Source organism: Andrena cerasifolii, chromosome 3 (genome assembly GCF_050908995.1).
Source record: "Andrena cerasifolii isolate SP2316 chromosome 3, iyAndCera1_principal, whole genome shotgun sequence".
Classification (NCBI taxonomy): domain Eukaryota; kingdom Metazoa; phylum Arthropoda; class Insecta; order Hymenoptera; family Andrenidae; genus Andrena; species Andrena cerasifolii.
In genome coordinates this window covers 12,411,591-12,438,289 of record NC_135120.1, presented here as the reverse complement: position 1 = coordinate 12,438,289, position 26,699 = coordinate 12,411,591, and the positions used below count along the sequence as shown (strand labels likewise).

At 46.1% G+C, this 26,699-nt stretch overlaps 1 protein-coding gene across 7 annotated transcripts in view; it reads left to right on the top strand.

The window, feature by feature from the left end:
* LOC143367365 (uncharacterized) overlaps window positions 1-26,699 on the top strand; it is a 48,445-nt gene that overhangs the window by 12,800 nt on the left and 8,946 nt on the right. For 3 of the 7 annotated variants that reach the window (XM_076809101.1, XM_076809100.1, XM_076809102.1), the window contains exons 4-8: window positions 12,307-12,685; window positions 14,620-14,788; window positions 22,565-22,748; window positions 23,846-24,114; window positions 25,551-26,043. In XM_076809101.1, coding sequence (XP_076665216.1) covers window positions 12,307-12,685; window positions 14,620-14,788; window positions 22,565-22,748; window positions 23,846-24,114; window positions 25,551-26,043 — 1,494 coding nt within the window. Of the gene's footprint in view, window positions 1-1,121; window positions 2,761-12,306; window positions 12,686-14,619; window positions 14,789-22,564; window positions 22,749-23,845; window positions 24,115-25,550; window positions 26,044-26,699 lie in introns of those variants that run through there. The other 4 variants (XR_013085023.1, XR_013085024.1, XM_076809103.1 and 1 more) reach the window with 3 other exon arrangements.

Genomic DNA, 26,699 nt, shown 5'->3' with positions numbered 1-26,699 from the left:
CGCGTGAACACGCGCGCGCTTTATTTCAACTGATCGATTGATTGTCTTTCCCATTACGGTGATCATGCATAATTCACCAAGCTAGAGCAATTCCACACTGCCAGCTTCGATTCCAAAGCTGTCGCCGACCGGCAGGATCCAGTTCCTATACGTGACAAGGCGTTGTATCGCTCTTAACTACCCTGGGGTCGAAGACAGAATCAACTTTGATTACCTCCCACCAGTCCTGACCAGGGAAACTCTTCCACGGCTCATTTCCTTCGTCGGAGGCTTGTATACTCAGAGTTGGGCAATCTCTGGTGAAAGTAGTGATGGGTTCGAACACATCGCGGGTATTTTTGTTTGAATTACTACCGCTAGATCCTCCCAAAATGAAACCCGAGCATCGAATTGATCGCTACTACCTCCTATCGATCTATTTCATTACCCACAATTGAAATTATTATTAGTGTCACTTTTTCACTCAGTGTCCAGAAAAGCGTGCGGAGGGTTGCGGGTACTCGTTCTTAAAACTCCGCTTCGCCCAAATAGATTGATCCAATGCCAAACTATATGTATGCTCGCAAACAAGATACCCAAAAAATGAACTCTGAACTTGAAACGTCCAAGCAACCTAGTCGTCTCGACAGAGACATTACCCTTTCCTCCGGCGACAATTTTTATCGCTTCGCACGACTATTGACGATTCCCGTTCGCGCCAATTACGTTTCGCGGCGCGCACGCGATTTCGCGGACGCGTCGTTTCGAATTTCAACGCGTCGCGCAGAACGAGAGGGAGATCGGGGGGTTGGTCCGCGGGCGACAGAGACAGAGGGTCGCGGGTGACTGGAGGCAGCTCTCGCACGAACGGAGATGTCACGGAAGGCTGGCGGCGGCGGCAGCGGGTCGAGAGGAAGGAGATTGGTCGCCGCCGTCGCCGTTGGCGGCGTGCACGGGTTGGCGGGGTGGGGTAAGGGAGCCAGGGGATCGTCATCCTCAGGTTGGAGGCGGTGGCACTTACGTTTAGACTTCAGTCGGCACCCGCGACTCACGCGGCACGAGTTTCCTTCGTTCACAGAATTGTCCGCGCGCCGCGATCCGTCGCGGAGTGATCTACCACAGTTTTCGATCGGTCTGGGTTCATCGATCGACGAATCCGCCGCCCCAGACGTTGCTCGGAAGCACCGGGGTGTCCACGATCGCCGCTCGCCCGTCGTCGGTAGTTTCGCTCTCGACGAGCCGCTGCGTACAATAGTCTCGCTTGAAAGGACACGTAGACGCGTAGTCCGCGTTTCGCCCAGTTAGATACGCGCAGAAAGGTCGCTGGTCGAGGTTGCTCGTCGGCGCAGACAGGCCGATAAAGGCGCCGCTTTATCAGTAACGATTACGCCACCGAGATGTTTGTGAGATCCATCGATTAACAGCGCGAGAAAGAGGAATTACGTGACGGCCGCGGAGCCGCTTGAAATGGCAGGATAGTGTCTCGATGTTGCTGTGTATTTTTTACACGCTGTCGGGCGAGGAGGATCACGTCCAATCGAAGATCGACGAAAGGGAACCTGTTCCGTCACACGTGCACCGAGGCCGTCGGAGCGTGACCGTCCGCGTGGCTTTCGATCTGCGAGCCTCGAAATTCTCCGACGACCTTGGGCGAGCATGACTGATTAAAAGGACCCAGCCGGCCGAGGGAGCCGCCGATGTCAAAGAGCAGCGTGGAGCCGTGTCCAGATCGGACGGAGAGGCCCCCCCGAGGATCCACGGTGCGCCAACGGTGTTTCGAAAGTCGCGATTTTTTTCCCTGTCGCATAAACGGCCTCGCCGTGCACGCTCGTCGTGTAACCGCCTCCCCCTCCCCTCGCGACTGTGACGCAGCCCTCTCTCTTTTCCACGCGCTTCGCATTCCCGGTCGTTTCCACTTCTTTTCGACTTAGTCGGTCGGTTCGACGCGTCCCGGACGCGACAGTTTTATCGGCGGTCGGCAGGCTATGCGCTCTACGGCGACGTGTCCGTGCGCCCCGACTCCTCCGCGCCTCGTCGAGTATTTCGGTAAAAACCACGATCGATCGCCACGACGGGGGCCGTGCGACGCCGTGCATACCGAGTCCCGTGCACCTCGAAGAAAGCTCCGTAGCCGGCCAATCGGCGAGAACCCATCGTCGTCGCAATTACGCCGCTGCAGTATTATTTCTCCGTCTGGTGCAATCTCCGGGCCGCTGGACGTGCCTCGCTCTCGCGCACCCCACGCGATCGCTCCTGTCACGATCGCGGGTGGAGATTAGCTTCTCGCAAAGTCTGCGGGGGATCTACCGAGGGGGGAGGCTCGGCGTGCGGACGTGGACGGTGCTCTCCGGACCTGATGAGAGGAGAGGAGCTTTTGTCAGGGGGTCGTGGAGTCTCCCGAGCTAGCCAGGGGTGTGCGTGCGCCACCGACGTCTAGTGCGGGACTGCGTGCCGGTTTTATCGGCGACGAGTCGCGGATGACTGTGCGCTGAGGGTGGTAACGCGAGTGTTCGGGGAACATGGGAGTTCTTCTGGTTCCGGATGGCACAGCGGCGGTCCAACCTTGTATGAATTTGAACGCGGCGAAGGCTACGGGCGCGCAGCGCGCGATCGGCGTGGTCGGCGGCGAGACGAACAACAATGTGAACGGGCTGCGGGACGCGAATAGCCTGATGCCGACGCAGGTCGTCGGTATAATCGACGTGGTCGTCAGCGACGAGCCGGTACGCAGCTGGATGCCTCCCCCGCCCAAGAAAAAATGGATACGGCATTATCTGCTCGGTGAGCTAATCACTCCTCTGACTCCCTTCGAGGCCGCGCGCTGCCCGATCGTTCTCGCACCACCCCCCGGAGCCCTGAGATCGCGCGAATGCATCGGTAGAAAGGCGGCAGGCTGACTGACGGATCTGCCGCGATTTTTCTTTGGTAGCGCTCAAGTCCAATTTAGAATTGGGTGGGTAGTGTTGTTATTGTTTCGTTAACGCAGTACCCTTTGGTATCACTGGGAAACTTTATGGTATCGATATGCAGGGTATTACAGTGGCGAGACATTTTCTAGTGATCGATTTGAAGTGTTTAAGGGAGAGGGGGCAATAGGTTAATTACCCGAAAATTAAAGGTATCTTTGGAAATTTATTACAAGCTAAGTACTTTACCCGCCTTGTGCACGCGTATTTTCACACCTTCCGTGGGCACACTGGGTCGCTTATGTCCGTGGCTGTTTATTTTTTTTTTTTACTGTTTTTGAGTTTCAAAAATTCTGAAAAATTGTGGGATACTTATTCAAGTCTCTGCTTTAATATACAATCGTTCTTTGAGTCAAATGTTCAAAGGATTAATTAGGGGAAATAAAAGTTCGGAAGGAAGCTTAAGAAAAGAGGCAATTTGCTCAAAACTTAAACGACTCAGTGTTACCACGGAGGGTTAATGATTTTTTTTTAATCTTCCGGGACTTTTTCTTGGATATTTAAGTCATACGATTTTTTTTTTTTGTGAAATTGATTTAAAGCAGATTTATAAACTGTACAGGACCAGTAACTTAGCGCTGAAAAAAGTCTGGTTGACGGTTTTCTGACGACACGGTGCTTCTAAAATCAAAAACCGAAATGTTTTGGAAACTGTGCGTGGATTTTTTTGATTGGTCTTGTTCTTCCATTTCTTGTTCAACGAGAGAGGTTAATTTTCTAGAACAAACTTTCACAACTTTCTTCCGAAGTTCGCCAGTTTGCCATTTTTCAAAATTTTCAAAATCGAACCCGTCGTGCCATAGCCAGCCGCGTATAGTTTCTAAAACTTGTGGTTTCTTTTATTTCAGAAGAACCGTTTCGTCGTAAATTTTTTGCAGCGCTAAGTTACTGGTCCTGTACAGCTCATAAATCTGCTTTAAATAAATTCACAAAAAAATCGTATAACTTAAATATCAAATAAAAAGTCCTGAAAGTTTCAAAAAGATTCATTAAGCAGTTTGCTTTTAATAAATCTCCAAAGATACCTTTATTTTTCGGAATATTATCCTGTCGCCCCCTTTTAATAAGGGAGGGGGCCTCGTATGCGCTTTTGTTCGATAACACTTGATTCTTTAGTTGTATGATATTTTATATTTTATTTGCCTTGGTACATAGCAGTGCCACATTTGAATATATTACAGTTAAAATATTTGGTAGTATTAAATTTTTTTATGTAACAAGCAGGGTGATGTGAGTCAGATGGTGGTTTTGAAGGCTCTTTTGCTTTTACTTCGAGAATGTTAGGAAAAATAGCTAGAAATGGAAAGGTTATAGAACGTATGTTTACATAAACTTCTCCCATTCCAGTCACGTGTAAAATTGGCCCTGATGAAATGTCTCTCACATGTTGGATCGATACTTCGCGCTTTACTTTAATTAATCGGAAACCATGAGTTTCCTTCAAATTGATTCCCAGGTCCGCAGTTATATCTGAGAGATTATGGTACAGAAATTAAATCGAAAGAGAACGAGACAAGCTGTACAATGTACTCGACGGTTTTTTTATGCAATGAAATACATCACGCTGATACGAACGCTTAGATGCGATATATTAACAGTATCGGTTCTAAAGAGTCTTTATTGTGTTGCAAAAAGCAGACGGCACTGACTGCTTTTTACTGAATTTAAATGTGGCCATGATGCATCGATAGATCGCTAAAATAAGTATCGCAGAACGCACTAACGATCTTCGGATAGGAGAATCAGGTTCTGTAGCAGAATACACAGCCCGCAGATATAAAATGATAAACTTTCCGTTATTTTATTGCGTTTTTTACGAAGTCGTAAAATGTCCCAATTTCAGCCGGCCGTGTTTTCAGGCAGGTCGCTACGTTCGCAGGTAATTTCATCCCATTAGATCCAAGTATATTTAGCAAACACGCTCGCAAAACTTTTTCTGGGCACACTTTAATGGAAATCCTGCTTCCTGCCCCGGGAGATATCGGTTTTACGGAAAATGATGGAGTGGATCTTTGACACAACGCTGCGCACATTGTGTCGATCGACTTTATTAAAATAATTGAATAATCCGTTATCAAAGAGATACGCGTTGAGTGTTATCATCATCGCGTTACATCGCACGGCGAAGTCCAGACATATGCTAAGTGCATGTTAATTCAGCGACAATGAGTTTCCGAATTTTCCAAGTATTTACAGTGCCTTATCAACAGACATCTAATTCCCCTTTCATCCATCAGTGATTTAAAATCTACGACATAACGAAACTAATGCTCCGAAATGCTGCACACGAATTTGTTAAGGCAGCCTGCCGCAAAATTCGTTTTGAAAAAATGCACAAGCAGAACTTGAAACGAAGAGAGACGTTCGTTTGAAATTTAATAACTAATTCCTCAGAATTTCCTCTGTATTCATCCTCGCAGGTGTGAAACTTCACCTTGCCCACGTTTAACCGCAATGATCAAGAATCGGAAATCTCTGTGCCACCCGAATCTCTCCGTGCATTTTCATCAGCATCATAAATCCCCAAATCCTGCGGTATCGCCAATCGGCTATCGGCTCCGTGAAATTCCAGAAATTGCAAAAAGCTCCCCGGATCGTTTCGCCCGGCGCAGATATGCGTGGGCCGATAACCTGGAGCGTTCTCGGCCCGTCTCGAATTCTTTAATCAGCCGCCCGAGTCCCGTCTTCGATCCACGCGACACGCAGGTTCGATTCGCGAGGTCTGCGCACGGTCCGCGGGCCGTCTTTCTAATTTTAAGCCCGCTTCGTCCGTTTGGCGTGACACCAAGGCAATCAGGCGCGCGCTCGAGCCGAAAAAGCGTGCGCTACGCGGCCGCTTCGATCTCGCCTCCCTCGCGGATCGTCCACCCGCTCGCAGCGTTATCGCCGCGGCACGTGGTCGCGCTCGACTTTCGTATCGCGGCCGTGACACTGCCACTTAACCATCGATTGCTCGCGAACGATTCACCGCCGTTGCAGTTTCCAGTGACTGGCTCGGCCGACGATCGATCCACCCACCCGTCTCGCGAAATGTGTCGCGCTCCTTTTTTTTATTGCTTACAACATCGTTATCGGCAGCCGACTCGCGAGCGTTCAACGCTGTTAGCGGAGACCGGGGTGAAGTGAACCTCGGGGTAAAAGGAGCTTCCTTAATTTATTCTTTAACAATAGAATATTTTTACAAATTTTGGTGGCGTAATAAATGTATGTAATATGACAATGATAATTACACACGTTCAGATATATCGAAAAATTCATTTAAAAAATTAAAAATTAAGCTTTAGAGACTTCCGATTGGTTTTCTTTTCAATTTAGCTTTTTGGATAAATGAGTCGTAAATTTTAACTCCAGATTTTTTCTGTGTGCTTAAAACAAGCATACAAACATACATGCACACGCGTTTGAGAAAAAATTCGTCCTAACATTATTAAATAATTTATTTTCCACTGAGTACATATCACTGCAAAACAAAAGAAACTTTTTTTAAAAAGCCTCTTTAATGATCCATCTGTAGCGTCATATATAATGCATATTTTCGACTAAACAAACAAGCTTTTTAAAGCTTATGATGTTAATAAAGTTCGTGCCAACGAACAAGTCTCAGTTTCAATTTGTTTCTTTGTAATCAATTGTAACAGAAATGCTTCATTTTGGACAGGAACGACTGCCTAGTACCCTTAAGGGAAACGCCCAGGTGGCAAACGTTCCGAAGGGCCCATTTTATTCGGAAAAACGAAGGGGTAGTTTACTAAAAACGGGCTAAGTGTAGAGGTCAGAAGAAAAATATAGTTTGAATAATTTTTTCTTGAAGATTGGGCCTTGGGGGCCATCTGTGCAGGGGCCCATTTTCGGGAAAACGAAGAGGTAGTTTACTAAAAACGTGCTAAGTGCAGTAGTACCGAAAACGAATATGATGTTTTGATAAAATCAAAATTTTCTTTTTTTTTTGAGAATTTAGCCCTGGGGGTTTTTCTGGACAGTATGGGCCCAGACGGCAACTGCTCATCGGCCGCCCGTTAAATCCGCCACTGCTCGTTGCTTTAATATAAAGTTGCTTTAATTAAAATTGGCAAACTTGTGCTTACAACTTTGCCGGGTGGTACATAAGAAGTGTCCCAGAAAAGTGTATAAATTATCACGACGCGCACCGTGTAGAATCTATCTAGACCGCGATTTCCGACGGGTGTGCGCGCCAGTTTTTTCGAACCTACCGAGTTATTTTTACAGCCCGTACCTCCGCCGTCGAATTTTTGCAGAATCCCGCGGAACCGCTGTTCACGTCTCCGCGCTTCGTGGTTATTAGTGAAATCTTGGTTTCGTGGAACAGCAGGGCGAGCTTGCCGTTGTCTCCTCCGCTTTAATCGGGAACGGTTATCGATAGCGGGATAATTGCGGTGTCTGCAGCGATTTTTCTCAGCGCCGCAATTAAAGCTGCCCCCGTTTAAAGCCGCTCGTCGATAGGAAGACATCGTTAAAAGGAGCACGCGGCTTTTTTTTCTTCAGCATCGAGGATGCTTCGATTTAAAGTGGTTACGCACGCACAGCCTATAAATATTCTTTAGCTGGACGTTGGCTTCTCGCGTTACAGCAGGACCACTCTGATTGAGCGTAGCGGTGCTAGATCGGCGGAAAGTTTGTACGCAAAACTGTGCATCAGTTATGTTGGAGTTCAACGATTCTCACCGTAAGGGTTTTTAGTCTTAAGGGTCTGCGTTTCCCCAAACTAGTAAAAAGGGGGAAGGGTCTTGGCCGAAACGTAAAGTGACGACCGTAGTCTGTCTAAGAAACGTGACTACGCCGTGCATATCGTGTTCTGACTCGTCAATTTAAGTTCTTATATCTCGTATACCTTTATACTTTATAAAATAAAACTAGTACGTGGATACACTGTGCATTGTTCATATAACAAACCATAGTTGCGTTTATAGTGTGACATTAATTTTCTACCTCTGTGGAGTAATTTCCAACAAGTTATTTACTCGTTTCTTTCATGGGGAAACACATGGCTCCCCACTTAAGTCTCAGGACTATACGAATTCAAAGAAGGTGGTGTTCAAAGTCGATCTTAGCTTCCAAGATTCTTCAAAATCATCTGCTTCTTGGGGTCTTCATAAACCTGCTGATAAAACTTCGAGAATTGTGAAACTTTGCCACAGCAAAGTTGCAGGAAGAAATTTGAAATCTCGTTAAGGGATTGAAATTGGAGGGTTGCTTGGAGAGAAGGGACGTTGACGTGGTGTTGCATTTGCACGCAACCGCGTCCAAGGCAACCGCCTGGACCCCGGATCTAAGGCTGATTTCTAGCCGATTTCGCGAACGAAGGAGCAGTCACGTCGCCTCTGCCCATTTTAGCTCATCGCGCGGAATTACCATTCGAACGTCCGTGTCTAGAGTCTAAACGGACAGGCTCTCCCGCTGGTCTTTAATCTTGGCCTGCAGTTTCTCTTTTCCAAAGGATTTTGCAGTTTCTCCTGCGGACGTTGAATCGGCTTGCACGCAGCTCCGGTGAACGGAGGCTCGATGGCATTTCTTGCGACGTCCAATCATGCCTGTGGGAATATTAATTTTTCCGGGTCGAGGTGGTTACAGCGCGTTGCTTTTTTTCTCTTTAAAGCAGGCACAACGCGGACACCTTAATTGACTCGCACGAATTCGAATTGTACGATACAAGTCTCTTTATCAGTCGCAGGAGAAACTTTCCACGGCCTAAAGACGGAGCCGCGTATCTGGCAGCTGAATAATTCAAGGCGCGACCGACAAAAGCAATTTTCTTACCTCCACGCAGTGAATAAATAATCCTTAATTTAATTGAACGCGCATCTATCGTTTAACGGAGGGAATTTATTTCAGAATTTCGCGGATAGAGCTTCAGATGCAATTGTAGATGCGTGTCATGTGCATCGAGGGACTGGATTTTTTTTAAAAATTAATTTTCGGGTGTTAGAGAAATTTCAATATTACGTGGAACTGTTCTCGGGATTTTATTCGAGAGTTCAATGGATTTATATCTCGATATTTAACGAGTGCTCTTCTAGCAGTTGATGCTACTTTGCCTCGATTTATCGCGAAATATTGACAATAATTCCGGTCGTTCGTTGCCCGTTCAATTACCCAATGGTAAACGGTGCTGCGTGCCCAATAATTCTCGGCGAACAAGAACAACGTTCGTGAAATACGCAAACAGCCGCGGCGCGTCATCGACCGTCGATTTTGGACAGAAAAAAATTAGTGGAGGTCGCTACTTTTGTGTCAAGGATGTTCCATTCGATTCCCTTTAATCCCCCCCCCCCTTCTTTTCTGCCTAGCATGCTCCAATACCATTTCTATTCCCTTCTGTTACTAAGTTACAACTCGTCTCTCTGGATGCACCTATTCGTCGTTTCTTTCTAATCGCCCTGCTTAAAATGATTAAAAAAGTCAAATATTTGGAGAACAAAGGGTTAGATTAGAGTCGATTCACTTCGACAAGTTTCAGCAAACGAACTTTGCGAGCAGAATTTTTTATAGCCTTAGGACGCGAAAAGGGAGATGAAAGTGTCGGATAGTTTGGTGCAGATACAAGGGAAAGGTAAGATGCGAAGATCGTCGGAGAGATATGACTTGTCAAATATGTCAACCCCCTTACGCAAGACCGGACTTCCTGTCCCCGTGTCTGCAAGAATTTATCAGTCGAAGTAGGTCGTTCGATAGAAATCGACGAAGGATCGCGAAACACGCGTCACATCGCGAATGTATCGCCGATTAGCTTCAATAAACATTTCGGGAGAGATTTCGCGAGATTTCAATTTTCAATCCGATTCTCAGCAAATATTATCACTTTCTTTTTTTAATCAGCATACAATTTTAAACGTATTAGGTTTTCATTCTGATTAAATAAATAATATCAGTGTCAGTTTAAGCCATTTTACGTTGGGTGGGGAAACTGTGCCGCACTTACCCTGCAATTTCGCGTGAAAAATAGCCGCCAAGCAGTGACGTTGTAATAACTTTTACCAAACCCGTGACAACAAGTGGTAATATCAGTGTCATCGATAATAAATTTTATTACACAATTTTTATTGCCCGAGGCAAAGTGTGAAATTTTAATTAAAAAGATAAGGCTTTGTCGAGCCCACGTGATTGGGTATCGTAGCGATCAAATTGATTCGCGCCGCGGAAAAAAATTCGAAGACGATCCGTCTGAAAGGCAAACCCGCGAATCCTTGCTCTTTTAAATTTCATTCATTCTGCGTTGATCGCGCGCTACATATATTATGCATTCCCGACGCGAGGAGAAAAATACTGGGAACGTGTAAATGTTTGCGAAAAAAAATTCCAGGGTTGAGCCGTCGAATTGATTGGCATACGATTTGAAAGGAAAATGAAGTTCTGCTCGTGACCGCTACGGCTTCGAGATATTCGTCGTAGCTCGAGTAACAATTCGAATAAAACGTTTCGAATAAAATTTATCAGTAACAGCTGCCGCTGTTTCCATTTCGAAGACACGCGGTATATTCCTTAGGGAAGTATTAATAACGGCTATAATAAAAATACTGGATTTAAACCCCAAAATATGCAAACTATTATAACAGTGTTTCCCAACCTTTTTTTGAGTCGCGAACCCTTTTTATAATATTCAAATAAGCTGCTCCCTCCCCATATAAGGTAACGAAAACACATTAAAAATAGGTATTTCAGAATATAATTCTAATTTAATAGTGTCAAAACAGAACCGCGGCGACTCCTCAGAAAACACTTCGCGACCCGAGGTTGGGAATCACTGTATCATAAAAAGCAATAGATACCTATATTGAACAGCTGTAATTTAATTATTGAAATTCACTAAACTTAACCGAATGCAAGGAGTCTACATGTGAGATTGCAGCCACGTCTGTTCGAGATATTGAAAAAGAAAATAATAATTATAACAACGATAATGGCTTCTTTATTAGGTGCGTAAGAAAATATAGAATTAATTGATGATCGGTCGAGGTTCAGCGTTCCTGCTGTTATAAAATCTAATCCTATCAGACGAAATACGAGTAAATAAATTCTAATACCTATGTTCGGATTTTGATAAAGTGAGCCTCCGTTTTAAATAAATATAAAATTTGAAGGTGTGTCGCCCGCGCAACGGACCGTGCCGTGGAAAGTCCCGTAGAGATCGCGTTTATCGTGTTTCGAGGCACGTTTCAGCGTTATTCGTCGAATGCGCCGCCGATGCAGGCGTGCACCGAGTGCAATGTATATCGTGGCCGTTTTCTTGCTTCTTGTTCTCATGGGTACGTACACGCCGTCTTTAAGCCCGGAATAGATTTAGGAAGCGTCGAGCTATGCGACGGGGCTTTGCCAAGTCTCTTGGTACATGAATGAGTTGGTTGCATGTGCGTACACGTGCTGCGCTAATTTATAGCATCGCGACGAATGGAGCGGAGATCCGACCTCCGAGAATCGCGGATCCTACCGAGGATCGTCGTAGCGATGGATTTCGATCGCTCGCGAGCGGCGATCTCGTCGATCCTCGACAGAAGGCATACTTTCCAACCGTTCCGTTAAACCACCATCTAATTACGTAGATATGATTAATTAGAGCCTGATATTAGAGCTTGAATTATCTCCCCTGCTTTTGGTAATAATACGTGGAGGCGAAGAATTATTTATTTTTCAAGGTGGAGCATACCGACGGTTTTGGTCGCTTCGAGGAATTGACGAGAGCTGTCGCTCGAGCGATTGTATATAAGTTCATTGTAGGAGGGGAAAGGTGTACGTATCGAACCCATCGCCACTCCAGAGAGGCATCCGCTAATCTTAGGCGAGAACGCAGTCATTCAGGTTCGGGCATAGAATAGAATGGGCAAGGGGAGCTTTGTCGTCTGCATCGTAGAACGCGAGGAATTGCGGTGCCTCCATGAATGCCATCCAGAATGAAACTTTCGGGATCGCCCGACTGCTCGGGAATTGCCGCCGTAAAATCTTGGGCTTTGTGAGCTGCCTTCCGCGGGGAAGCATTCACCTGAGAATTTCTGGATGGTAAATTTCACGGATACATTCTACTTCTAAAGAGCATTTAAACGAAAATCCCCGCTCCCTCGGTTACGATCATTACTCCGCTGCTTGCGGCAAATAGAGCAATAAGGAAGAATACCTGTAAACCCTAACCCAACGCGACTCTCTTCGAACTAATGCTAGATCAATTTCTGGCGTTATTGCCTTGCTGCTCTTGCAAATTCAACTTACGCGAGTGTCCCTAAGAGACCAACGATAGACTGAGAATAAGCGCCCAAAGATTCGACTAAGTCGTTGCTGCGAGCGATGAAATTCACACAGATATGACTAAAGATATGCTTTCCAGTGGTGAAGAACGTTGCGCTTTATGTTTCAGAGGAGGAGCCGCTGGAGAATAATAGGACGAACGGGAATCACTCGGCTGGTTCTCGAGGGAGCCCCGTGATCACGAGCACGCGAGTAACGCCACCGTCGGCGAGCGCGAACCCGGGTCACCTGACCGCCCTTCACTCCGCGCCGCAGCACCATCTCCCCCACCACCATCAGCAACAGCAGCAGCAGCAGCAGCAACAGCCGCAGCAGCAGCCGCCGCAGCAACAGCCGCCGCACCACCACCACCATCATCACAACAATCACAACAACAGCGCGCATAATCCTTACGCGGAGAATCACAATTCGAATCACTCGCAGCAGAACGCCGGCAATCTCGTCGTCGACGTAGAACCGGGCCAGGACAATAAGAAGCACCGGAACGGGTAAGAGCACCACTATTCTCCGTCTCAATTCCACCCATCGCGCTCCAGATTCCCCGTTCGTTGATCGACGGAAGATATAGCTACGTACACTTCCGTCCGATGCTGCGCTTAGTAAAAGTGGGGCCTTCAAGTCGGAAGTAACGTGGCAGAGCAATTTTAAAACCAGCACATTTCGTCGATTCTACGAATCGCGAACGCCACTCTTTCCGTAGAATTTAATGGGAGAGACGCGCTTGAAACGCAAGGGGGTCGGTTTTCAGTGCAGACCGAAGAATTGGGAAGTTTGCTCTCGTAAATAATTGTACGGTAGAGTTCAGCGCATTATACACAGTTCTATTTATTTAATATTATTAATACGATGGTCGTAACTGTGATACAGCGATTCCTTCGAGTCCCATCACTCATTTTCTCCGCAAATGCGATCGTTAATTCTGCAGGGGACTTTCACGCGATTTCGTTTACTTCCGCCGCCGCGCTCGTTTGACATTTTGCCTCACTCTCTGTCTTTCCCCCCCCCCCCCCCCCCTCCGTCTTGCCGCGTCTCTGGCTTCTCCCTTCTTCTCCGTCTCGCTGTCGCTGGCCGTGCGTCAGCCTGTTGCTTCGCACGCTCCCCACCCCTCTGTCTTCGCTGTTCCCTCTTTTCTCGATGCACGCACGGGGCAGCGGTGCGGACGAGGCAGAGTCTCTTGCTACCCATTCACGCGGTGCACGTGTCCAGGGTGAATGGCACGTGCACGGTGCGTCCCGTCGCGTCGCTTGTCGCCGTGTCGCGTTACCGTGAGATCGCGGCGCGCAGTGACGTGACTGCGCGGGTAAAGAAGAACGAAAGAAGTTACGATTACCTGTGCCGGGTCGTCGTAAGAATCGACGGGTGAAATGGGGGGTATCTACTGTCGTCGACACCTTAAACAGAGTATGTTACACGTTCCACGATCTTTACATTGCAAATACTGTGTACGATAAGTTTATTTAACCCTTGCACGGCGAATGCATTGTCTTCCATTTTACCGTACGGGTGATTCGACCTGTGTAGGATTTTTTAGTAAGCTTTTATATTGAATTCTGATTTTTCGGTGATGCAGAAGTTTTATTTTCTTCGTGGACTAATGGCTTGGGTAAGCGATACGTGCAGTTCGATACGTAGGGTGTAGGATATGTATCCGCCGTTTGAGGGTTAAAGCAGAGTGTATTCCGTAAGTGGTAATTCCATCTGTATGTAATTACAAATATCGACACGCGCCCAGTAGAATATCCTTGCGGGAGAAATTGATCGCGAGCTTCTTTTTTATTCGCAAGTGTTTGCGGTTTCTTTGGGTGTGTTTATGATAAAGTTGCACGTGATACCCCTACGTGCCCTGTCAGTGACAGGTGTTAAATTGAGCTCGCTTTAATCGATTTCCCTCGCCGACAGAGCCTGTCAATCAATTTCCTTTTGATTTTGTACACATGCTGTGTTAGAGTGTATTGTTACACTGCAGGTAGCACTGCTATCTTTATTACAAGTATTGAATTATATCAACAAGCGTTATAATTGAGAATGATAGACGACATTTCGGTTTCCTCGAAAGTATATTATTATTGAATTCAGTAATTAATTGAAAAACAAAGTTTAAATATTCTCATACGAACTGCGATCTTTCTTTTCACTTCGAGTCTCTATCACTTCCTACTCCACATAATTATTAATACCTTCCACTGCATATTTACAGCCAGTGAGAAACATTTTTACGGAGTTGTTGATCCTCTTCCGATTGGCACGCTTCGCTCGCGAACACTTTCTATTCCACTCTTTCGTTTAAGAGCTTACGGGGCATTTTCGCGACCAACGTGTAGTCGATGAAACTGACGCTTTGTTAGTCTCCGTTTCGAAATAGACGCAAGCACGACTACAAAGTAACAAGCCGCCACTGTACGGTCTCGTTCCTCTATTCTAGACCGTGCGTAATCCGATCTGGCACCAGAGAGGTGCACAATAAATTGGAGAAGAACCGAAGGGCGCACTTGAAGGAATGCTTCGAGCTACTGAAGAGGCAGCTACCGTCGCAGGACGAGAAAAAGTCGTCGAACCTTTCCATCCTCCACGCCGCAAACAGGCATATACAGGTATGAAACGTTGCGTTACCGCCATCCTTTCTTTACTCGATAAAACCGCGTATTGTTATCATTCGAGCTTTAAAAAACATTATATTTTATCCTTTTCTGAAAGGAAGCTTTACTACTCTTACTTCGTATATAAGAGACACATTAAGTTTAACTTCCTTCTCTAAACATTTCTGCTTCGTAATATTCAGCAATATTTATGTGTAAAGTGTATGAGAATTATAAAATATCTCACTGAACGTGTTAAAAACATCACGTATGTTGGCAGGTAGTGATGTGCGATATTTATCGATAACTGTATATATCGATATTTATCTGTCGATATATCGATATTTTTTATCGATATTTGTCTGTCGATATATCGGTATTTTTATCGATATTTGTCTGTCGATATATCGATATTTTTATCAAACACTAATAATTACAGGTATCGATAGTTATGGTCCAAATATCGATAATTTTTACTGCCCCTTCTATCATTCAAGCCAATTCATGCTAATAATTTTCAAATTACTACATCTAAAAATAAGTAAAATTCAGTAATTCATTTTCATACTCTTGTATTGAATGATGCCCATGTTGTTTCTCATTAAAATATAAATTCTAGTTTCCTTTAAAAATATGATTTGAAAAGTGAGTTACTTGTTTTCATTTTAATACTTTGAATCTTAATTTAAATAAAATAATTCCCCAATACTATACGAAAACTTTTATATTAGAAAATAATTCTTTTTAATCCAAAATGATACTCTCCTAAACATACGTATGTAGCTTATTTTTTAATTGGTAAATTGATACGATCTTCTTATCGATATTACCAGTATCGATACTTTTTTTAATAATATAATTCATGTATCGATATTGAACGAAAATATAGATCAAGAAGCATTATCGATAGTTGGCACCAATATCGTGCATCACTACATGTTGGATTTATAGAGAATTTTGGCACAGGAAGCGTATTCATCAATATCAGCTTCTATGAATCCGTGGTTTATTTCAGTAATAAGCTCGAGCATGTATTCCCTCTATTTCATTTGTTTTTTTTCTGTTCCATTAGCGAGAAATCGGGTATAACGAAAAGATCGAATATCTTTAAAAGCTTTATTTATCGAATATACGCAAGCATTTTTATTTCAAATTCGCTAGAAAAATTAGCACACGTGATGCATGTAACAATAATAAATTGTAATCAAAAGAAAGTCACAGTATATCGGAACATTCCAAATCCCCATCGAACGCTGTCTCTCGTTGCTTCAGATTTATCGTCACCTTTCAGCGTGACTTGCGCCCCGCGGAATGACAAACGGCACTGATTACACGCCGTTCGATAATATTTTTTAACCGTCACCCTTGCACATTTCTTTCTCCGATCTATACTGGCGTCTGCGGTTTCAATAATTATGTCGTTAACGGTATTTATATCTTATCGCCGACCTCTAAGCCCGATTTCGTCCCACATGCACCCTCCCTTTTTCCATATTCCATATCTGCTGACGCGTTGCGTGCATAAGTGTTTCCACTACTCCGTGCACGACTATTATACACGCGCCTTTCCACAGTCGAGCAACAATAATTTCCTCTCGGAGAAGTCGTTCCGTTGTCGGGCTTCTCTGTCCGCGGGAATCATCAACGCCAGTTTTCTGCACGAACATAGTTTCTACATCGTTTATACGCATCGTTTGCATACGTGCACCGACGTCAAGCGCCTCCACCTTAGAGACTAGACTCGCGCACGAAACGCTTTCGTATCGTGAAAAATACTAATCGCCCCCTTTGTTATTGCCAGCGCGATTTCCATCGTTGTGGATTGATGACCCGAGCTAGCGTGAAATATGATTTTGTGCGGTAATCGACACAGGAGAAGAGGGAGGGGTACTGTAGTGCTTAACACATTCAGCACGGCTAATGTCATAAGACACTACCTGCCCTATACCTTCAGAAATGGCCGTGTTAAGAGGGAACACCACTGTGACGGCCGGAAAGGCAATCTAATTTTAAGAATTTTTTTCCATAATAATTTACAGCTTTCATAGAAAATTTTTATTACCTACCTTCAGTACAATATCTTAAGAAACTATACAAAAAAATGAATATCAGAGTCAACGCTTAAAGTGTCAGTAATTGGGTCCTTTACCCCACATGGAAATGAGTCCTGTGGAATACCAAGAAGACACGCAGGTTTAAGAAAAGTTCGTTTTATTAACGGGAAACTTCGTGCAATTCTTCTAACTTGCATCATACAGTACGTAAACGTAACAACATTAGCGGCATAAAATAGCTGCACGGTTCATTGCCCAAAGAATGACAAAAGAAGGTAGAAATCGTTCAGGAGAAAAGTGTGCCCGGTATACAGTACCTACCGCGGTGAACACGCGGCCATGTTCATTCACCGTGAATAACCTTCCTGTACGATAAGTACGTCCAATTAATCTCCATGCCGTTAATCGCCGCGGTTAATATATTGCGTCTCCCGAATTGTATATCGGGTCGTGATGTAATCATGCGCCGCGATGGTAAATAACAATTAATCTATCGGATATAATGACACAGCAGCGGCGCGAAGCAAATCGCTTTATCGAATCAATGCGATGTCCATTTCGAACGCATGTCGCACACCTGAGAAGAGCCTGGTACTTTTTGACCCGTCGGGTACCCGGGTACCCGTAACAACTTCACGCAACCTCTACGCTTAATTTTTTCAGTTATTAAAATTCTTTTAAAGGTTTATATAATTTAACTCGGTTTCGGGAGATTTAAACTAAAACTACTTTTCTGGAACATTAATGATAGAATTTGTATTTATTTAAAATTAGGTTGAAAAATATTACGTAAGACGCTACCTGACTCCCCCCCGTAAGGAAACGTAAGAAATTCCCCCAAACAAGAAACAAGAAAATCCCCAAACAAGAACGAGTAATCTAAGTATGCGTTTTATGCAAAAAGGGCCCGAGTCTCCTGAGGCCGTTCATGCATCCAACAGTACAAATGTGGAAAGACGACCCGTTTAATTTACTACCCTGTTATAAGATTTGCAGTTGTATGTCTAAGAAGACTACGGCCCCAGAGAATTTCGCATACTTCTGAATATTCCGGTTCGGCGTCTCTCCTTTGATTGAATTTCGGCCGAGTTACGAAACGGACGTTAACTTTACGTGCGACGACCAAGAGATTCGCGCGAATGCGCGTCCCCGCGAAGGTCGACCACACCTCCTCTATTCCCTTCTTTTCGTGATTCAACGCCAGCCCCACCACGCCAGTCTTTGACCTCTCTCTCTCACGCTTCTCCGGCCCTCCCTTCCGCCCCTGTCGCGCTCCCTCCGTCACCCGCCTCTCTGTCCCTCTCCAATTCGCTCACTTTCCCCGTCTCTTTCTTTACCCTTCGTCCGCTCCAAGCGCATGCTCCGCGCGTCACCCGTTTGTTTCTTTTTAATACGCGAGCGGCGTTCATATCGTTTCCATCGTACGTGCGAAACCGGAGTATCATATTTCCCTTCCACCTTTCCCTTTTATCCTTCTATCTTTATTTCGCCGCGTGCACTTGCGACATATCAGCCCCCTTCTTCCAGGGAGCTTATTTGTTTAACTTTCTTTTCTTACGATGTCCCCGTATTCGCCTTATCGCGCACAGTCCTCCCCGTCGCCCAGTCTGCTGCGCTCAGTCGCTCTCGATGCGCGCCTCTTCTATTAAGGGCCCTCCAGACGCTGACACATGTGCAGTGAAACGTTGATACATGCATCGTGATACAGGTTTCATGAAACTCGCGTCTTGCTCACGCGCCTAGCCGGTGAGCAAGATGCCAGTTCCGCTTCTGACGCTGAAACACGGAAACCGATCTACAGTCTAGCAGCGTGCATCGTGAAACCTATATCACGATGCATGTATCAACGTTTCATGTAACATGTATCAGCGTCTGGAGGACCCTTTACTGTTTCTTTCCCGTTTAACGGTCTTTGTCCGGCTCTTTTATCGCCTACTGTTCGCCTCCGCTGCTCCTCCGCTCCCGCCTGCACCTTCCATCTCTCGCTTCCTCCTCCCCTGCGCATCCATCTGTCTTTCACTTTCCCACCAGAACTGTTCGCACGCAACTCTCCGTCCCCCTCGGTCTTCCCCCGTCTCACTCCAGGTCATCCTTCTGAACCCCTCCACCGGCGCGCAAGACGGTCCTCGCCCCGTCCTCGTCCGGCTCGGCCGGGCTCTGTCGGTGTGTCCCCTCGCAGCGCGCGGCATGCGTGCACGACGTTTCTTCCCCCACGTAGAAACTGTATCTATATTGGTTCCACGTGACTGTGCGGCCATCGGTGTCGCGCCGCAAGGCACGTATGGCACTGGCTGCTATCCGAACTTTTATCGTCCGGCGCCATTGTTGGCGACTCTTCCCAAGGCACCGAGCAGCTCCTCTTCTCGATGTGTCGAAACTACGCGCGACTTTACCAACGCGGCCCGACGCAATTACCCTGCGATGGGACGGATACTGTCTGCCTCGGATTCCCGACGGCCGATCCGCTCCCTCTTACATCGATCGACCAATCGAACAAACACGCTTCGTAGTCGATAAAGAATTAACGAAACGCCACTGTACCGTCGCTGCTCTAAACGTCACTGTACACCCTGCCGTTCAAGGAGCAGGGCATATCGACAGGCAGTTCGTCGACTGTGATATGTAATTTCGAAAATGGCATGTGCGAAGTCACCTTCGTGCCGAGATCTGAAATTCTGCGCGGAAGCCTGCGCGACGCGCAAATACGCCGCTCGATTACCAACGCAATAATAACCTCGCGAGTAGCTGCCAGACTTCTCAAGATCCTTGGGTAAGCTGCCGTATTATTTCGGAGATTAGTGCTGCCCTGGTAGGTGCGAGGCGACGTCACTCCCGTCCGACACTCCGTTCCCACCGCCCCGCCTGTACATTCCGTGCAAGCGCGTCTGGCCGTTTAAACGCCGATTGTTTCTCCACTCTAAAAAGACTCGGCCGATAAGCGCGGATAAACGTACTTCGGTATATGCACGAGCGGAGACTGAAGTGCAATGCAATTATTGGGCCTTAAGTGGCACGATAGCGGAGCGTTCCGTTAACGGAGTCCTGGACACGGTTATTGAGTCTCGTCGAGTGGCGCGTAAAAGGGTAGAGGCAGAAATACAGGAGAAGCGAAACGCATCGGAGATACCAGCGGAAATGAAAGAGTGAACGCCGGCGGCGCGTTTTACGTTCACCGTTCTCCCATTCGGTCCCCAGGAATCCGTTAGCCTCGCATGTGCACCGGCGCCGTAGAGAATGCAATAAAGTAAAGCACCTCTATGACGCGTGCACGATGTGTCAGATAAGACAGAAAAGAGAGAGAGACTGAAGGGAACGAAAACGTCATTTGCGTGTGTCGAACGCGTCACTGTGTGCGAATCCTGTTGGAGGCGGTTTGACCACGTGCTCGCGAGCCGCGCGTGCGCCTATTCAAGCAACGACCTTCGCTCTCCTTCCCCTTCGTTCCCCTCCCGCTGTGTCACCGTCTTCGTCTAACTTCCCTAGCCTCCTGTGCATGCGCCATGTGCCCGGCTATTTCCGTCTGGATCCCCGTATCTCGCAATACGCGGCCCCTCCATTCGCTTGCCCCCTCTCTGCCTCTTGTGTTGTATTACACTATCTTATTCTATCCTTGCCCTCCCCGTCCTCGTCTCTGCCGCCTGGCTCTCTATATTTTGCTCCTTCTCCAGTCAGAGGCTGTCTGGCTCACCGTCTCCGTTTGTCTCTCGGCGAACGGTGATCCCGATCGCCCTCCGTCTGCGTTCCACTTTTCGCGCGTCGGTGCATCTCTGTCTCTTCCACTCCGCGCCCTCTGCCCCACCATCGCTGTACCACGTGCACCGACGGCGCGCGCCGCGCCGGTAGCGCCAGCACGTTCATTGTCGCATGCGTTCCTTTTGCGAAGTATTTTCGCTGATGTTGCATGCAACGCTTATCACGCTTCCGAAGGAAAAGCGTCTTGGGCAATATTTCTGCCGGGGAACGTGTGTAGGTATGTACACACGTAGGAGTCGTCGTCTCGAATATTCCTGCGCGCGACTTCTTTGCCTGCGTTCGCTTTGTTCGTAGGTTACGTTTTCCGCTGTATCAGTTGTTGGATAAAAAGAGGAGACTTATTGACAAATGACCGCGCGCGGGTAGAACTTTCCACTCGCTTTTGTGGCTTACTTAATGCCTTCCGTACTTCGCGCGCAGTATATTCGTAGCTTTGACTATACTTAAGGGCGTGGGCAGGAACTGCACGCCAATCATCGCCATGATTAATTGTCACTACGGCGGGGTCTAATGCAGAATCAGCAATGGGATTCTTTCCTTCGTATCTCGCATGTGTTCGTAAAGATCCGTCGAGTATGTTAATGTGGAATTGGGTGGTACTATTTATCACAGACTTTTTCTGCAATCTGTTCGGAAGATGTGACAGTTAAGTGATGCCGTCGCCGTCTGGAATCTCATTATTTCGTGCACGTGCCGAGTAAACCTAGGTCGTGCGATCACGTTCGTAATGTCGTCACCCTGCCTCGAAGCTCCATTTCTTCACGGCGCTCGTTATCGTTATCGCGAATACGATTTCGGGTTGCGTGACTTTTTCGAGCACCTGACACAGGCCAGCGCCGGCCAGGCTCGAGTCTGATTTGAATCGCGCACGCCAGGAGTTTCGTCCTTGCATACCTCTTTTTTCTTTCATTCTCTCTTTCTCCCGGACTTCTTCGGGAGCGTGTGCGGTATCGCCGGACGGGGTTTCGGTGGCCGTTTGTCACGCGCACGTTTCCTCACGCATGTCCCATGCTGACGTCAAATACATGGCTTATCGTATTTCGCGGGAGAGGTGCCCTGAATGTGCAGGAGTATCGTGCGATGTTCGCGCGAAGGTATTCTGGAAAGTGAAGCGAAAACACTTCGGCTTTCTCTCGCTTTTCCCACGTGGCCGATCGCCGCTTCTAAAGATACGCCTGACGCTCATCGATGCTTAGTAATAAATTGGAGAATCTTGATTAAGTAAACCGGTTCGTAGAAACAAATTAAAATGCTATATACGATAGCGGTGAAAAGAAAGTTTAAAATTTATATTTTTACATGGCTGTATGTAAAGCCGTGGGATTTAAATTTTCAGATGTAATTCTATCTAATTGGAGCTATCTCATTTCTCTTACAATCGTATTTTAAATTTCCTTTTAACCATTACTGTGTACTAAACCCTTGCTAGCAAAATCTCTGCGAAGTCTCCACCTCACAATTAGTCAAATAGAGCAACCAGTATTTAAAAAAGATTGTATCTTCTTACTCCCAATATTCGAATTATTCCCAAAAATACGAGACACTCGAATTATATTTTGTATGCGAAAAATTCATTGCGCATCGATCGGCCACTTATTCCCAAAAATGTATCGAATTTGCAAGACGAAATAATTCCCTCGACGTATGGCGATACCCTCGCACTTCACCCCTGGCGATTACACGGAGCGATTTTTATGAATGAAACTGATTTCGCGTTCAATAAATGTATCGTTTTATCGGTCGGGCGATATTTACGGTTTCTCGTCGGCGAACAATCGGAATCTGTCTGGCGCACACGCTTACATAATGCGTCGAGTTCGTTTTGTATTTTATACGCTGTCAATCGGAAGGCAATTAATTTTTCAGACCCGCTCTATTGAGAATTATCAACGTCGCGTTTCTATTCTTTTCTTCCTTTTTTTTTTTTTTTTTTTTTTTTTAAATGTAGACGTTACTTCATCATCGCGTGATAACTTTGTTACAGACTTTGAGGAGGAAGGAGCGAGAATGCGAGCACGAAATGGAAAAGCTCGCCAGGGAGAAGATAGCTGCTCAACAAAGATTATTGGCTTTGAAAAAGGAGCTCGCGGCTACGTGGGATCACATTGATTTTAATACTCTTTTGCCCGAGCAGAATTCAGTTGCCGACGTGACAGCTACGAAAAGTGGTAGGTTTGATAATCACGTTGACATAGCAGTTGAAGAATAATTAGTTAGGAGACTTTTTTTAGATGTTTACCATTGGGACCATTTGAGATCGAACTTTCAATTGAATAGGATATATAAAGAAATCTAGTTTTCCTTCGATTTTTTAAGACTCCCGCGAATCTGAAGCCTCGGGTGCGCGCTTCTCGCAGCTGCCCGGGGTGGCGCGCTACTGATTATCATACAAAATATTTGGTTCCTAATAGTTCAACCAGGAACTGACTTTTTGAGAGAAAAAAATCACATCTGTTAAATTCTCGTGCAGAATAATCAAGAGTACTAAATGAGCTGAATATTTTCAACCATTTCGAAACTGATAGATTACAATTCTTTCAAAAGTAACTGGAATCACGTTTAAGTTAACACTGGCGTATGGAATCTTTATAAAAAATTCAATCAAACCAGATATGGACAAAATTTTTATTTAAATTAAATTTCGGATAACGAATAAAAGTTAAAAAAATATTCGTCATGTGTCGAATAAAGTTAACTCGGATTAACCCTTGCATACTATTGCAAATGTGCAACATATTTTGTCTTCTTAAATTTTTTGTTGTAACTAGCATGTAGTGTGATGTAACTACTTTATCGCGAATGATACATATTCTAGTGTCTAAACATTTACATGGGTCGCGTTGAACGTTTGTAATTCCGCTGTTTTTAAGTTATCACAATCGTAATGGCGGAAAAAGTGGAAAAATAAATACAAATATTTTTTTTAATTTTTTCCTTTTTATTATAACTCGTACGAGTCTAAAAATGTATTTTTTCCAAACTCGAAGAAGTTATGCAACGAAGGGTTAACGAACGAATGAGGAATAATTTTTTTAAACATTTATTCGTTTTTCGAAATTTTATTTAAATACAAGTCTTACCCATCTGCGAATCAAACTACACGCAACTTCCCTGGAAAACCAATTTCATGGCAGATAAGACCTGGGAGAATTATATCCCCCATTTCCAGCTTACTTCTTCACCACATAATTATCAACACGTTGCGAAGCACCCCGTGGTAAAACTGTCCCAAATCGAATCCTAATCGACCTGTTACCCGTGAAAGTTTCAGAGAACATGGAGGTGGACGTGACTGGGCTCGCTCGGGGTGGCACCAGGTACAGTAGTACCAGTAGCCTGAGCAGCGCGGCCACAGCCAGTTCACCGCAGACCCTTCAAACCGCCAGCACCGCTTCCAATATTCATAATCAAGTCGCGACCGCGGCCGTTGTCTGTCAGACGCAGGGTCTGAACCTCGCGCAAAGTTCCAGGGAGAGTCCGCCTGCAAGTTCAAGTCCTGGAGCGCCCACGCCTAGCATTCCTACTCCAGCACAGGTGAGCGCAGAGGCAATGATACTGTTACTGTCTCAGTGTTCGAAAAAGGAAGTTCCACAGCTTGCCGGATTAGCTGGGACGCTTCGATGCCCGCCCAATAATCCACAGGTCCCAGGATCGAATCCCGGCCGGGGAAATAAAAATCGGAGCCTCGATTGTTTTTCAGTGCATCGAAGGGTTCCATTATGCACCGAGCGTTTGTGTGTGACACGGTGCAGTCGAGAATAATTACAGTAAACCCCTCCTATAACGCGCTTTCCATGCAACGCGGAGCAAAAATTGCGATAGTCCTCCTATAACGCGGAACTCTACAAAGCGGGACGAATTAATATGATTTGTACTATGTAAAGGCTCCCCCAAACCAACGAGAATATCCGCTCCGCGCCGTGGATCAGATAAGGCAGCGGTTTTTTATACGTGCTGGCTTATCGGCAGTGTTATCTGATCCGCGGCGGATCCGCTCCGCGCCGCGAAATTCGCGTTGGTTTGCGGGAGCCTTTAATTCTCAGTTTCTTATAGCGCGGTACGAATTAATCGCGTTATAGGAAGTTTGACTGTATTGCGCATTTCACGCGCGAGGATTGTTTCTACGGCGAATTCCACTTACGCCCAAATCGCCCGCGATTTTCGAAATTTTGTGGGCTTATTTGTTATATACAAATCTACTGAATGGCGTAACGACTTTTTTCAATGTATAGTTTCGATTATATCAACGAAAAATGGCTCCATAATTATCACTAATGGCCGTTTTTCGTTGATATTATCGAAACTATACATTGAAAAAAGTCGTTACGCCAAAGATTGGTGCAGCCGTAGTTTCTGAGATATCTTGCCCACCGTTTTTAAAAAGGCTTCTTGGATGTCGTTATATTTTTTTTATTATAAACGTAAATATTTTTCTTCAAAAAAAATACCAAATGTTCTTTAAATGTTGCTCTTTTAAGTGCAAAAAGTTCTGTAAAAATATATGCTTCCGCTTTTAAAAAAAAAAATCGCCTCTTTTCGGGAAAAAAATCGGCCTCCCGACAGGTATAACCTCTGCATGAAAATCACGGGCGTTGCGGGCGATTTCGGGTTAAGTGGAATTCTCTCTACGAGTTCCTGTGAACATGGCGCTCAAGGTGCAACATATTTTTGGGAACTAAATTCATCGTTGTTTTGTTATGGAGAGGGAATAGAATTTTCCATAATTGTTTTAAGTACCTAGTCACTTGGAGGGTAATATTCTTTGATTTACAATAAAGTAGTGCTACGGTAGATGTGATAGAAGCGAGAGCAACGATGTATAAATAATAGAAAACGCACGTTGAAGTGCTGGAGTCATCATGGCGGTGAATTTGCTACACCTTGAGGGCCTTAAAATGCTGTATCCCAATCCCTTTTCCGTTTCCATTATATCTGCCCTGTTTGACCCTAGAAATTGTCCGTTGTTCCAGGAGAAAGTGAACAGTTCGCCGGCCGGCATAGTGCAGCAGTCGCACCAGCTGCACCTGCCCATCAGCGCTCAGATGCTGAACACGAGTCAAGGTTTGGCGACGATCGTCCCGACCCTCCAGCACATCGGGCCCAGCCTGAGGGTGATACCCGGCGACACGAGGCAGCTTCTCGTCACGCACACCGCCGGCAACAGCGAGTCCCGACCGCTGACGCTGGCCGTGCAGAATTCCTCGGATCAATCGAGGCCGCTGATCGCCGTGCAATCGAACACTGGAAGTGAGCCAAGGCCCGTGGCTCTGGTCGTTCACTCGTCCACGGCCAACGACAACAGGGTAACGTTCGTGCATTCTAATCTGTCGAACAACGACAGGCCGTTGGCCCTAGCCGTGCAGTCGTCCGCCAATGACGTCAGGCCTGTCACATTCGTGCATTCGACGAACGAGGGAAGGCCGTTAGTCCTCGCGGCCCATTCTCCTGCACTGAACGTGACGAGTGAGTAACTTCCGTTGTCCCCCCGGCAAACGCAATAACGAGTAGCTCCCTCCCGCCGTTAATCCTTGGACCACGGGGCGGTTCGCGCCTGCAACTATCAGGATTACCTTGAACCCTTTAACTACCGCGCGGTTCTGGGGAAAAGTGGCACCTGCGAGGGTCGCCTTAGTTGCGCGCATTCAGACCTATTACAGGCACTTCTGTTATCTGCTCTAATTCGTGACGTTACTGTTTCCGCACCGCCGATTTTACCTGAAATCGATGGGGATATTCGGTGCTGCGATGGAACACGGTTTAAGGTTTCCCGTGACTCGCGCAGACGGGGTTTACGAATGCGAGGGGACGCATGCTGCGTTTGTAGTTAAAGGGTTAATGAGGAACATGGACTGTTTGGTTTTAACGAGTAGCGGTGATTGGTGATAGGTCCAAGCGTGCGTTTATGGTCTTCTAGTATTGTTAATGAGCAGGATTGAAGGCATTATATACCAAGGACAGGTCGCACTGTTGCGGTTCTGTAATGAATTGGTGCCAGAGTAAACTATTCGTTTGCACAGCGACTCGTGCGAGTGTACGTGGAGCTTCGAAAATGGCTGACAAATTCTGAAACTGCTTATATCATTCCTCTGGGGACAATTTAAAATTCGAAGTCACTCATT